We start from the raw sequence: 13430 nt of genomic DNA, 5'->3' as shown, positions 1-13430 counted from the left end.
GTAGACAATGCTTACTTTTAAAGTCTATAACAATATATAATGCAAAATATTTTCTTAATCCAAATGGATTTTTCTAAACTTTGACAATAAAAGATTTAATTCTAAGAACGTATTTGGTATAAAAGATTAGGCATGTTTGATAAAATATATCCACTCTTATAATACCAACTTAGTCCGTGTAAATTTAAAGTTAAGCAATCGATTTGTTATTGCCAACCTAATGATAATAAATTATTTTATATTCTGCATTTTATCAAACAATGGACAGTTAATGTAACATTGCATGAAGTTAAACAAAATTCACGAATTATAAATTTGTTATCAGACGACTTAAATTCTTGTATGCCAATAAGTTATTGATTAGCACATGGTGAAATGTCACATGAACCTTGTATCAAAAACGGAATAATTTGTCTGATAAGTTCTGTATTATTTCTTAAAGTCTAAGATTGAAATTTTATTATGTTCTTCAAACACTTCAAAAATTTAAACATGAGTTTTAACATTAGATAAATACTTTACGGTAAGTGTTGCAATATTACAAAGATGAGTACTTTATAAAGAATATTTAATTTATACTTATTACAATCCACGGGGTTACAACGTAACTACACTTATAAATCTTAACATACAATTCACACTAACATTTTCTTCGATATATAAAACACATAGGCCATCACCAGCACGAACATATTGTCGATTGTTTTTCTCAGTTTCTGTCATCTTTCTTTATTTCTCTCTTTTTTTTTTAAAAAAAATGCACCTTAACCAATTCCGGTAAATACTCTTCATCACTTATTAAAACCTAATATGCTTCATAAAATTTATCTTTTATTAAAGGTCCAATAATATGTGCTTCTGCATAAAAATAAAAAAAATAGTCTCTTACACTAGGACTTGCGAACTTACTCCACGAACGGGTTTCCGATGCTTTAGAATCTACAAACATACAACTGTGTGCCCAATCACAAAGAAACCCAATTGTACATTCATCATATATTATTGAATTTTCAAATTTCAGATGCACCAATTATTTTTTTATACCTTCTGCATCCACACAATTTGATCCATACTTACACCTTATGCTTTGTAATAATATTTTACTAGCCGCGTCCGATTATTTAAAAGTTGTAGCTATTTCTTTAATGGCATTTTCTTTCTTAGCCATACACATGACTACTTTCAACTGATGTATATATTAAATAAAACAAAACTAGCACAATTGCGTGCTGATCTACATATTTAAGTTTGCAACTTTCTCCTACGTCATATAACGGTCCTCCTTCTTTGACGGTAATCCTTCTCTACCAATTTTAACATCAGTCTCTTCTCAAAGCTTTCACGAAACAGATGTTTATGCACCTACAGTTTCACCATGTATACAAAAATATGTCCATACTAACTCACGACCTATTCTTAATTTTAAATAAATAATTGTTTATTCCCGACAAAAATTCTTTTAAAATGTTATTTTTATTTACAATAATTATATTATTATTTGCTTACAAAAATAAACTATGAAAATTATGACTAGGAAAAAATAAATTAACTTCATCGTGTGGGTTAAAGACGGTTTACGATGATGACAAGGCAAAATTTAACATGTTCATACGTGTAAAAATAAATTTTATAAAATGATGGCAAGGTAAAATTAACATGATGACGTGGGCTACAAATGGTTCACGATGGTGATAATGCAAAATTAAAATTAACATGAACACGTGAGCTACAAATGATTCACGATGATGAAAACGTAAAGTTCCAAATTAATACCACCTACATTATAGTTTTACTTTCACGCTGCGGTGACCTACACAACTTTCTTTCCTTCACCTAGACAAGGAGGTCTGGCCTTACATCATATATCCATAAACATATGCAAATATGCTCTGAGGTGAATAGCATAACTGTCCGCAAATTTTGGACATTTTACTGTCGATCACTACTAATTTACTGTAATTTTGTTACAGAATTTATATTTTCATGAGAGAAGGAAAATTATTTTTAGATAATACATTATCATGCAACACGATAATACAGACACATGCGTTAACAAAATAATAATTCCGAATATGCATATAGAATAATAATAATGAAAAAAAGAGTAACTCAATGAAAAATGAAAGAAGAAAAGTTCTTACTTCACCATGTAGAGTATTGTCTTGTCTTTGTACAACCATACGTAGTGATTGGGAACAGTCATATCTTGAAAGGTCACCTTTTTAGCATTTTTAAAGAACGAGTCTGGCCTCCACATTTTTTGGAGCCACGAAACTGGTAGCAGTCTATACTCTGATGTCATGTTATCAGGTAATTTCAGTCTCCAGTCCTTCCAAGTTTGTGCGAAGAAAATATCTGCCACGTACGTCTGAAACAGGAAACAGAAAACATATATATTTAAATTTGGATGATATTACAATCATTTTGTGTAGTAAGCCCGCTCAAAACATTTCACTTTCTTTCTAAATAATGTTGTCTTATGCAATGCATTGCTTAAAATTCCAACCAAATTGCTATCCCCTATTCTCATCCTGTAATATGGATCTTACTTTCCTGTGGCATTTGTTAAATAACAAATTAAACTTCATATATTGGTGATATATGCAATACTGAATACATTACCACTATGTGCAACAAGTGATTTTGTACTGGGTTGTAAAATGTAATAGTAAAATAAAATATGATGGAATTGAAATACGTGAAAAATATTGAAAATAAATATATATTGTTGGAACGTGACTTCAAAATTACTTGTATGTTTGTGCAACTTCATATCATAAAATATAATGCAAGAATACAAGGTTTTTTGTAGATTTGAATAAGTTAACTCTCCAATTCCGCTGTTGAAGTGGCCTTATATCATACTTCTTTCGACTTTTATTTAAATTCGCGTACTAAAGTCATATATTCTTAATATTTGCACAATTATACTATTCCAAATAGAAATGACCCACAATGTCTGAGCAAAGCCTTTACACCCCATAAATACATATGGTGCATCGTCTGCCAACAGCAGCACCCCTTTTGTGAACAATCAATGACGTTTCTTCTTTAATTCCTCTCGTAACTTAGGAGTAGGTAGTAATAGTACCTGCTTGACGGAAGATTTCTGTGCCGTTTAACGGAGAAGTGTTTCCATTGTCTGCTCATTTCATTTTTTCTAGGTCATAAAGAGAAACTCGACTTTCATCCATCGTCACTAGTCTGCCGAGAAAGTCTTCTTCATCCACCATCAAAATCCCATTCATCTTCTTCATCGTTATCCAACAATTCTCAAGCAGCGTTTCTCTTAAGGTGTGAGCAGTCGTGGCACCCACTGTGTTGATGCTTTCTGAAAACGAAGCTGGTTCTGAATGATATTCCAGGCAGACCCATAACTCGTACCTATTGCATATATAACATTTTCAATGGCTATCTTCCTGTCGTCCGTTATGATCTTCACTTTCTCCTTAAAGCCGGTATCATCAGTGAAAGATGGTCTTCCAGATCTAGAAGAGGCGTCCGCGATAGTCATATGTCCAGTTTCGAAATGACGTTTCCACTTTGATCCCATCCCAGAATATGGGCTTTTATCCCCATATACTTCTTTCATCTCTTCGTGGATCTGCTTTGATGATTTCCCTGAAGATAGAGGAACTCAATGACGCTTCGTATCTCATGCGTATCAATCATTACACATTTCAGTTATTCAACTGCAAAAAGAAAAATAAAGAAAGAGTTGTCCTACCGAGTCCAGAATTTTCATGGTAAACATACAAGGATCCAACTATATAATGCATGTCCAAGTGGGCTCGTAGTTCGTTGCTTTTAAGTGATTGCACCAACATTTTGATATACCGTTGTATACATTATTAATGAACTCCGCGTCATAAATTTACGAGATAATTTTTATATTAAACGGAAGGGCAACGTTCTAATAAATATTGATCGGAAAACGACTCCTTTCATATTCCAAATTGCCAAAAATGCGAAATATGACGTCTTAAAACGTCCCGGCTTGAAATTTATATAACCTCTTGCAAGCACTTTAAGGAATTTTACAGGAACAACTATGCGGTCTATTTAAATACTCATGTTTCACAATACCCTGCTTATTTCGCGACAAGTACTCAATTAAAAGGTAACCAAGAAAGTTCTGTCGCATTTTAAGAAGATCTGAGTTCAATTGGTCCTCACACCGTGAGTTGAACGGGGATGGGGATAAGGCGAAGGTCAGTTGTTAGTAATGGGTATATTTATAGTACCTGGTTGTGGAAGTTCAGTTACACCATAAGAACAGAGTGGACATGGACCTCCACAGAGCTTCATAAGGGCGTGTATGCTGTACGAGGTCTTCAGAAACTGGGGTCAAACGCCGCTGCAGCGGGGCGGAAGATATGCCAGACTTTCGGTAAGGTGTCGTGACTGCGCAGGGGTGGTTTAACAACTTTAAGGATGATGAAGACGCACCACGTGCCGGAAGACCAACACATGTCAGAAATGAAGATCTTCAAGCAGCAATTGAGGCGAACAGATCCAGATATGTGAGGAACTGGGACTACAATTCAGTGTGAATGAAAAAAACATTCGGCAGCACCTCCATAAACTGTGTACTGTGAGCAGTTCGGCCGTGTTGAAGAAAAACTCAAAAGTTTGGAGCCAGCACTTCTGAATCGCAAAGGGGTTTTCCTGTTACACGACAATGCTAACCACTCGTGGCTAGGATGACCCGGGACACCATTCTACACCTTGAATGGTCCATACTTCCCGGACATTGCACCGTCCAATAATCACCTGTTCTATTCCTTGGACAATCGCCTTAGAGAACACCAGTTCAAATCCTTAGTAGAGGTGCAACATGCTCTTGATACTTGCTTCACTTTACGGCCCGACAAGTTCTACCGCGATGGAATCCATGGCCTTACAGAACATTGGGAGAAGTTAGTCGATGCTGATGGGGACTATTTAAGACCTTTCAGGTACATCTTAGGTGAAATATCGATTCTCGAAAAGGTGGTGGGAGGAAAAACCGACAGTTCTTTGTAGGTTACTTTTATAATATTTAAAAGTTGATCTCCGTACACCAATTTAATTTATACGAGGGGTGATCATAAAGTAAGTTTACAAAGCCTGTAGCGGAATGTGTATATATTATTTCATACAAACAATACAGCCAACAGATAGTACATACATTAGGTTATTTTTCGACATATTTTCCATATCGATTGAGGCGCTTGACGCATCGTGGGATGACTTTGAAGATTTCCTCCTGGTAAAAATCCTGTCTTGCGTGTTCAGCTATGTTGTCACTTAGTGTTTCATCTCCTTGTCTGAAGCGAAGCGACAGTCTCCTAGGTGTTCCTTCAAGTGCGAGAACAGGTGAAAGTCGCTGGGATCGAGGTCCGGTTTATAGGGAAATTGGTCGACGGTATTCTAGCGAAATTGCTTCAACAGCGCTGTGATCTTCTGGGCTGTATGCGGGCGCGTGTTGCCGTGACGGAAGATGACATTACCGTTTCTGCATAAACATTTACCAGCTGCCGGTGAATTTCATTCGGCGGTTATATGTTTCGCCCACAGAAATCGAATAACTGAGTGGACTTCTTCGTGAGAACAAACGACTCCCCATTTGTGTTTACCACAACTAGCACCGTAGGTGGCGAGTAGCAGAAACTCTGCACAGTTGCAAACTCCATGTGTTACAATTATCACATACTGTTCACTCCTCTATAACAGAAGAAACCAGAAATATCGGCCTGGTAACCTTAGTTTCTGATTCTCCCTCGTACAATACGTTGCACCGGTGTTAGGGAATTAGTATGAAGCTTGAGTATTTAGATAAGAGTATATAGTGGTTCCTGCATCATGCCTTGAACTGCTTGCATGGAATTCTATAATTGGCAAGCGAGGGCTTTTTAAAACATGACGATTCGCAGTTTTGGTGGTTTATAACTTTGACAAGAGATATTTTCCCACTCGTGCTTATTAGAACTCTTTTCGTTCATTTGATAAAGAAAAAAATGAAATGAAATCTTTAAGTTTTACGTACACGGTTATGCCGGTTAGGCCAAAGGAGACGGTGATAATGAGAAATGAGTGTGATGGTGGAATGAAGAAAGTGGGAGGAAACGGGAGAACACCGAGAAAACCCACGAGCACGGTGTTTGTCCACCACAAAGTCCACACGGCGCGAGCTGAGATCAAAACAGGGACCCCAAGCACCGGAGGTGAACGCTCTACCACTGAGCCAGCGCGCCCCCCTCATTCGATAAAGAAATCAGCTCCTAAATTTATGACACGAAATGCATTTATAGCCTCTATATCAGACAAGCTAAAAAAAATTTTTTTAGTCTAATAGTAACCATACGAACTATTATTGTATTCATCAATCCTAGCTGCATATTATCCAAACAGTAATTCTTTAGATTTCAATGGATGATTTAATCTATTTTTGTATATTCCGCTGTTTTCCCTCTCCTACAGAAACAGTTGGGTGATTATTTCTTCTGTCGTAGAAATTGTGTTAAGAAGGTTATTAGTGGAACACTGCGTGAAGCTAGACCCAAGATAAGATGGAATAGCGCCAGAAAGACTGTTTGATATATTGGTTTACTTGAATCAACTGTTGGAGTCATGCCACCCTTATTTGGATCGGAAGTGAAATCTTCGAAATCTCTCGATTTTCTCCTGTAATACCTTCGGCAAGAGTTATGACCGACATTTTTTATTCAAATAAATTATATCTTACCAATGACATTTACAATAACTTTTTTCTTATTTTACATAGTAAACACAAAAAATACCTTCTATTCTTTTTGCGAGTACTATTGAATGATTCATGTTACATATCTCAATAATGGTGTAAGCCAATAAGGTCTTAATTTCACTTTTTGCAATTAAATAATTACGATATACGTAAGATTCATACCAATTAATCAATTACAACACATACACATTTATTTTTTCCAATCATGATTAACATTTTATGATTTGAAAATCTTTAAACATTTATTGCGGAGACTAGAGATGGCTCACTGGTGACCCTCCCCGCTGGTCTCGTGGCTAGCATGTACGCCTATGGGGTACGGGCTCCCGGGTTCGATTCCCGAGGGAATGGCTTTGGAACTTTAATTATCCTCGGTTTCTCTGTGTTCGTGTCATGTTGTTCTAGGTTACTAGAAAAACGAAAAAAAATGAAATGAAATCTTTAACGTCCCACGATTATGCCGGTTAGGAAGGAGACGGTGATAATGAGTGAAATGGTGGAATGAAGAAAGTGGGAGGAAACGGGAGAACATCGAGAAAACTCACGACCACGGTGTTTGTCCACCACAAATTCCACACGGCGCGAGCTGGAATCGAACCAGGGGCCCCAAGCACCGGAGGTGAACGCTCTACCACTGAGCCACCGCGCCTACTAGAGAAACGAGTTAAATGAGTAAAATTAAGTAGAAACATAAAAATAAGTATTTAAACAAGTTAATGAGATATGTTTGGTGAATCAATTAACTTTAAGAAAGTGGTAGAGCGCTTACCTCTAGTTCGATCCCCGACCAAGTAAGTTTGTTGTTGAGTTGATTTTAGTTTAGCGTCCCTTTCAGCAGCGAGGCTATATGAGACGTGGACCTACTGATTAACGTGGAATCCGAACCACATGAGCTCCCGCCGGGAATCGAACCCGGGTCTCCCACGCCATAAGTAAGTTTGTGTTGGATTATATATTCGCCGTGAGTTTTCTCATAGTATTCCTGTTTCCTTCTACATTTCATTACACCAATTATTCCATCATCATACAGTTACTTTATTCACCCGTCTCCCTCAGCATAAAGGATATAATCATGAAACGTTAAACATAAAGGTATATTTATTGCGTCTTTCTTTCAACTTTGTACTGAATACATTTTTTTTTTTTTTTATCTTTCATTAGTAACACGGAAATTCTAAAGTCAGATCACTAGCATGCAATAGGAATTTGTGTGTTAGAGATCGGGTAACTAGGATATACAGTAGGATTTGGGATTGAAAAAACAATCCCCAAAATTTTTAGATAAAGGCAGATCTTTAATTCTTTAAGATCTCTGGCAGTGAAATTATCAACAACAGAAGCTAAAAATGTGTTACGTTACATAAACATCTTCTGTAGAAAATTCTTCTTTTTGAACATCGAAATTCGTATTTTTTTATTTTTATTTTTTATTTTTACTTTTATTATTATTATTATTTTTTTTACAAATTGGTATATTTTTATGGATATTGAAGAACATCCGTACTGATTAAAGAACAAATCAGCTTCGTTTCACATTGAAAATTGACGGTAAACTTTCCAACTATGATAATGTAATAGTGAAAACGGATGTGGCATATCTATTACTTCCTGTTATCTCATAGAGAAATAACTTGAGAGCTAGAATTTATTCTTGGGACGCTGGACCCACATCAAAAATCATTTCTTATTAACTCTTACCGTTCTTGTTGTATGAAGATTAATACGAGTTGTGCTAAAAAAGAAAAAAAATGAAATCTTTGAGCTTTACGTCCCACGATTATGCCGGTTAGGCTAAAGGAGACGGTGATGATGCGTAATGAATGAAATGGTGGAATGAAGAAAGTGGGAGGAAACGGGAGAACCCCGAGAAAACCCACGCACACGGTGTTTGTCCACCACAAAGTTCACTTGGCGGGGGCTGGGATAGAACCCGTGACCCCAAGCACCAGAGGTGAACGCTCTACCACTGAGCCACCGCGGCCCCCGTGCTCAAAAAAGAAACCGAACTTTTGCTATAACGTCTTTATTTCTCAACTGTACTGCCCTCATCAAACTAGTCCTCTTCTGGCAATGCATCGTTCCCAAGGTTTCTTCCATTTTTTTTAAAAAATCCTTCTGGAACCCACTTTATGGATGCTCTGAAGGTGTATTTTCGCTTTGTTCTGAATTTCCTCTATGGTTTGGAAACGACGTACAAATTAAAGTGTTTTTGAGTTTGGCACACGGGATAAAGTGTGTTGGGGCTAGGTCCGAAAAACTGAGTGGATGGGGCAAAACGGTAGCCAGGTAACTGCAGATAAGGAGCGAAGCATAAGTAGGCCACCCAAGTCTGGTTTTCCAACAATTCCGTCCTTTTTGCGCACAACATCCCTCAACCACTCTAAAATGTCCTGGTAATGTTTGTTTACCATCTGACTACGTGATACAAATCCATGATGGACAATGCTTTTCCAATATCAAAAGCATAACCAATATCACCTTGATCTTTGACCGATTCATGGGTACCTTTTTGGACCTGGACACTCTGAACAAGTTAAGCGATTGAAATATCTGTAAATGTTTTACCAGGTTTGTAGCAAAATGCCACACACACATGTTATTCTTCAAGCTCATTCATTGTCACTGTATCTTTTAATTCGACGAACTGCTTGTGCACGTGCTCACTTTCGCGGCTGCAACTACACGACTTCAACGGTCATAGCGAAGCGCGGCAAATGGAAATTTGTTGTCAAATCCTACCGCTAGGTGTGCTCAGCAGCCTCCCGCTGCCGGTTGGCGCGCTATTTCAAAAGTTTGGTTTCTTTTTGAACGCACCTCTTATTCAAACCGCATAGAAGAATAAAGTTGGGGAGGGAACATATTCTTGCGATACTGAATTCATATAAAGGAACTGCTTCTCGCTATTCGTTATTTTTTCACTAAGGAATCCAGTGGTAAAACCAGTAATAGTAGAATGCCAATATTACTGGTATGAATAGTGGGATAAATGTAGAGGTGGAAACTTATACTAGGAAAGCCGAATCGATATATATATATATATATATATATATATAAACACTTCTGTCTGTGACTGTTTTGCTATATGGCAATAAATTTTAAAACTGAAAATGTTTTATTTATGTGATGTCAGGTATGAATAGTGTAATATTCTCTCTTTTAGGGTGGAGCTAAAAGACGGAACACGGGAGTTTGGATTTTTTTCCAAATCACCTTTTATTATAGAATTTTTTTTCTTATATACAGTAGTAATAAATATTACAGGTAAAATAAAAAAAAATATTCTTAGATATCTTGGTGGTTTGCTGTGAATTTGTAGGAGTCCAATGACTAAGCGTCTTAGGGCGACAGGAACCACGGCTCTTGCCGTCAAGGTGTAGGTTGGTACCTCTCAGAGACCAGGCGTCCTAGAGAGGGAGATAAAACCCAGAGCCCATGAGTCCAAGAGAGTGGAAGTGATGATCAAACATTGGAGACTGATGCCTTCTGTAATGTTCTGGCTCCTTTTATCCAGAAATGTTGCTAACTTCGTTAATATCCGTTACTTGACGAACGTTTTCGATGATTGTCGATGTCTTCTTCGTGGTTGTCGTCTGATGTTTTTTTTTACAACCAGCACGTGGTGCTGGGAGTACGTGTAGAACATTGCAATAGAGAGTTAACGGAGATGGATATCATTGTTGGGACACAGAATCGATTTTAGAAAACCGTTTGTCGCTATAAGTAACGCGTTTTATTTTTTTTTTCCTTTTCTCTATGGAAATAAACATTGAAACTGGAAGGAGTAGTAAACAACATCTACCACTTCTGGTTTTAGTGGGGATATAAGGCTAAGGGTCTTTTATTTAGACTCTAAATTGATTCAAAAAAAAACTTATCGCTATATATTTATCGTTTTTGTTCTATGGCGATTAACGCATAAAAAAAGAAAAAAAGAAAAAGAAGAAATTGTTAATCTCTACCAATTCGGGTTTCAACAGATACTTAACGGATATATGGAATCTACGATTGGGACATTTGATCGATACCAGAACGCCACATTTTCGCTATATCTTCTTTTCGCTAATGTCGATGAACGTTGGAACCGTAAATATATAATTTGTATCATTTTAGTTTTAAGTAGAGGGTTAATGAAGTACGTGAAACATATTGTTAAGGCTGAAATCAATTCCAAACGAACACTTGTTGATTATATATTAAAGGTTTACTCTATGGGGATAAATATTGAAACCAGAAGTAGTATTAAATGTCTACCGCTTTCAGTTTTAGGAGAGGAATTCATGTGAATATGGTTTATTTTCTTAAGATGAGGAATCGATTCAATTAGATCGAGTCTAGGTATTTCCCCTTCTAGATATTTCGTCTAGGTATTTCTGCGTCTAGATCGCGTCTAGATATTTCCCCGTTTTGGCTCTGGTGCCTGTCTACAGAAGAACAGACAATCAAATGGACACAGCTATTCTATAAAACTTCCAATAAGTATGCAGAGCATAGTTTGGAAATCTAAACAAGTTAGTTTAATTACACAATGTGAAACTACGGTAGTCTTCCAAACTATTAGAATTCAATACTCAAACTTGAAGTAGTATTACAATAACCTGGTTGCAATAGTGGAATAAGATAAGAGAAGAGCTTACTCTTCGGACCCTGAATTCATTTTAAAAAAATACTCACTACTTATTTAGACGGGAAATTGATTTAAAAAGAAAATTACTATACGCTATCTGTTACCGTATTTGTTCTATGCCGATCAACGTTAAAACAGGAAATTGCTAATTTCTTTCACTTTTGGCTTCAATAGAATAGAAAGTTATGGCAGGAAACGAGATATATTCTTGGGATGCTGAATCGATTCGTAAAGACTGATTCTTCTTCTCTCTTATTAGTTTTGTTCGATAGCAATCAACATTGAAACTGGAAATGTTTAATATTTCCAACATCTGTTTTGAATAGAGGGTTATCAGCAAAGACAAAACCTTTTGCTGGGACGCTGAATTGACCACGTGTCACTATCTATTTTCGTTTTTTGCTCTATAGAAGATCAATGTTGAAAGGAAACTATCAGTAAATTTCGTCTATTTCCAGTTTTACTCGTAGTAGAGATAAAGTGGATATGGTATATTTCTTTCAGAGCCTGAATATTTTGCTATCTGTTAGTATTTCTTGTTTAATGGTGATCAACTTTGAAACCAGAAATGGTTAATTTTTACCACATACCCTTTGAATATATGGTTAACGGATGAAATGGACACTATTACTGGAACACTGAATCCATTCCCAAAAAACTGCTTCTCGATATATTTTACCGTTCTGCGCCTATGCCTGTGGACATACAGATATAAGAGGTAATGTGTCACATATACCTTTGTTTCTTATTTGAAATGTTTCTTATTTGAAATTTTGAATTTGAATCCAAGATAACTTATTTCAAGATGGGCGCGGGAAACAGGTATACTATGGGACATTTCCTCCCTAGACTATACCGTTTGTAGGGACATTTTATTCCTGACTATTGTGTTTCGTTTATTATTATTATTATTATTATTATTATTATTATTATTATTATTATTATTATTATTATTATTATTATTATTATTATTGTCTTATTCGACATTCCTATGACTTTTGGACCACCCTGTATATTTTCATGTGTTTTTTTCAACATAATTCTCAATGCTGTAGTTTCGAAGATTGCACGGGGTCACTTTCTACTGGTAAATTTATTTTTAGTTTCACCTCTTCACAGAAATTAGAATGCTCCATTTAACGCATCTTTCACTTCCCGGAACAGAGTACTCATAGAGAGTAGGAATGGTACTTGAGCACTCCAAACAGGTGATTAATTAAACCATTCGTCTATAGTTTCCATACGTTTGAACGTTCCTGTGTTTTGTCTTAGTACATAGGGTCTATATTTCTCATTGGTAATAATTGACATCTCCATGTGTTTAATAACTCTATGGTCAAATATTAGTCTTTCTTTTCATTGATTTCTTCGTTTTAATTTTTTTCTTTCTTTTTTAGCTTTGCATGATTTTCAGTAAAACATTGTGCTGCTAAGAGCTGAGTTATGTGACGTAGCATTAAAACCCTCCGTCTCAATTAAAACCAAGCACATACGTATATGCGTAGTGTATTGGCAAGTTTAATACTGGACTAGTAATCTCAAAAATCTTTCAGTTTAACGTCACACGACTATCCTTTTCAAGCTAAGGTACAGGAATTATTAAGAGTCTTCATTCCGGTGAAATTAAAATACCGCTAATTTTACAGTAATTATGTGATATCTTCAAATATATGAAAGATAATTGAAATATGGAACAAGAACGCCCTAGACAATATTATTTTGCGTGAGGTACCGTTATCACAAGTCACCTAGTGGCTTTCCGTTTTCAGCTGTTTGGAAACGCGAAAATAAATGCCGATATTCAAAATGGCTCGAAATCGAAAGCAGATAAGTGAGTCGTAATCACGGTTTCTCATGTAAAATGATATTGTCTAGGGCGCTCTTGTTCCACATTTCGATTATCTTTTATCTATTTGAAGATATCACATAATTACTGTAAAATTAGCGATATTTTAATTTCGCCGGGATGAAGACTCTTAAGGAAAGTGAACGACGATGGAAGAATTGGTGGAATGATAAAGTAAGAGGAACAGCAATACCCCGGGAAACCCCACGGACACG

General features: G+C 36.3%; 1 protein-coding gene across 1 annotated transcript in view; it reads right to left on the bottom strand.

Annotated features, from left to right (window-relative positions):
* Positions 1-13430, bottom strand: part of LOC145687178 (glycine receptor subunit alpha-2-like) — a 536410-nt gene that overhangs the window by 64209 nt on the left and 458771 nt on the right. Inside the window, exon 5 of the mRNA XM_081760642.1 lies at positions 2142-2368. Coding sequence (XP_081616768.1) covers positions 2142-2368 — 227 coding nt within the window. The remainder of the gene's footprint in view (positions 1-2141; positions 2369-13430) is intronic.

This window comes from Thermobia domestica, chromosome 6 (assembly GCF_964235325.1).
Source record: "Thermobia domestica chromosome 6, izTheDome1.hap1.1, whole genome shotgun sequence".
Lineage (NCBI taxonomy): Eukaryota > Metazoa > Arthropoda > Insecta > Zygentoma > Lepismatidae > Thermobia > Thermobia domestica.
The sequence above is the reverse complement of the archived record's forward strand: the minus strand, read 5'-3'. Positions and strand labels throughout refer to the sequence as shown.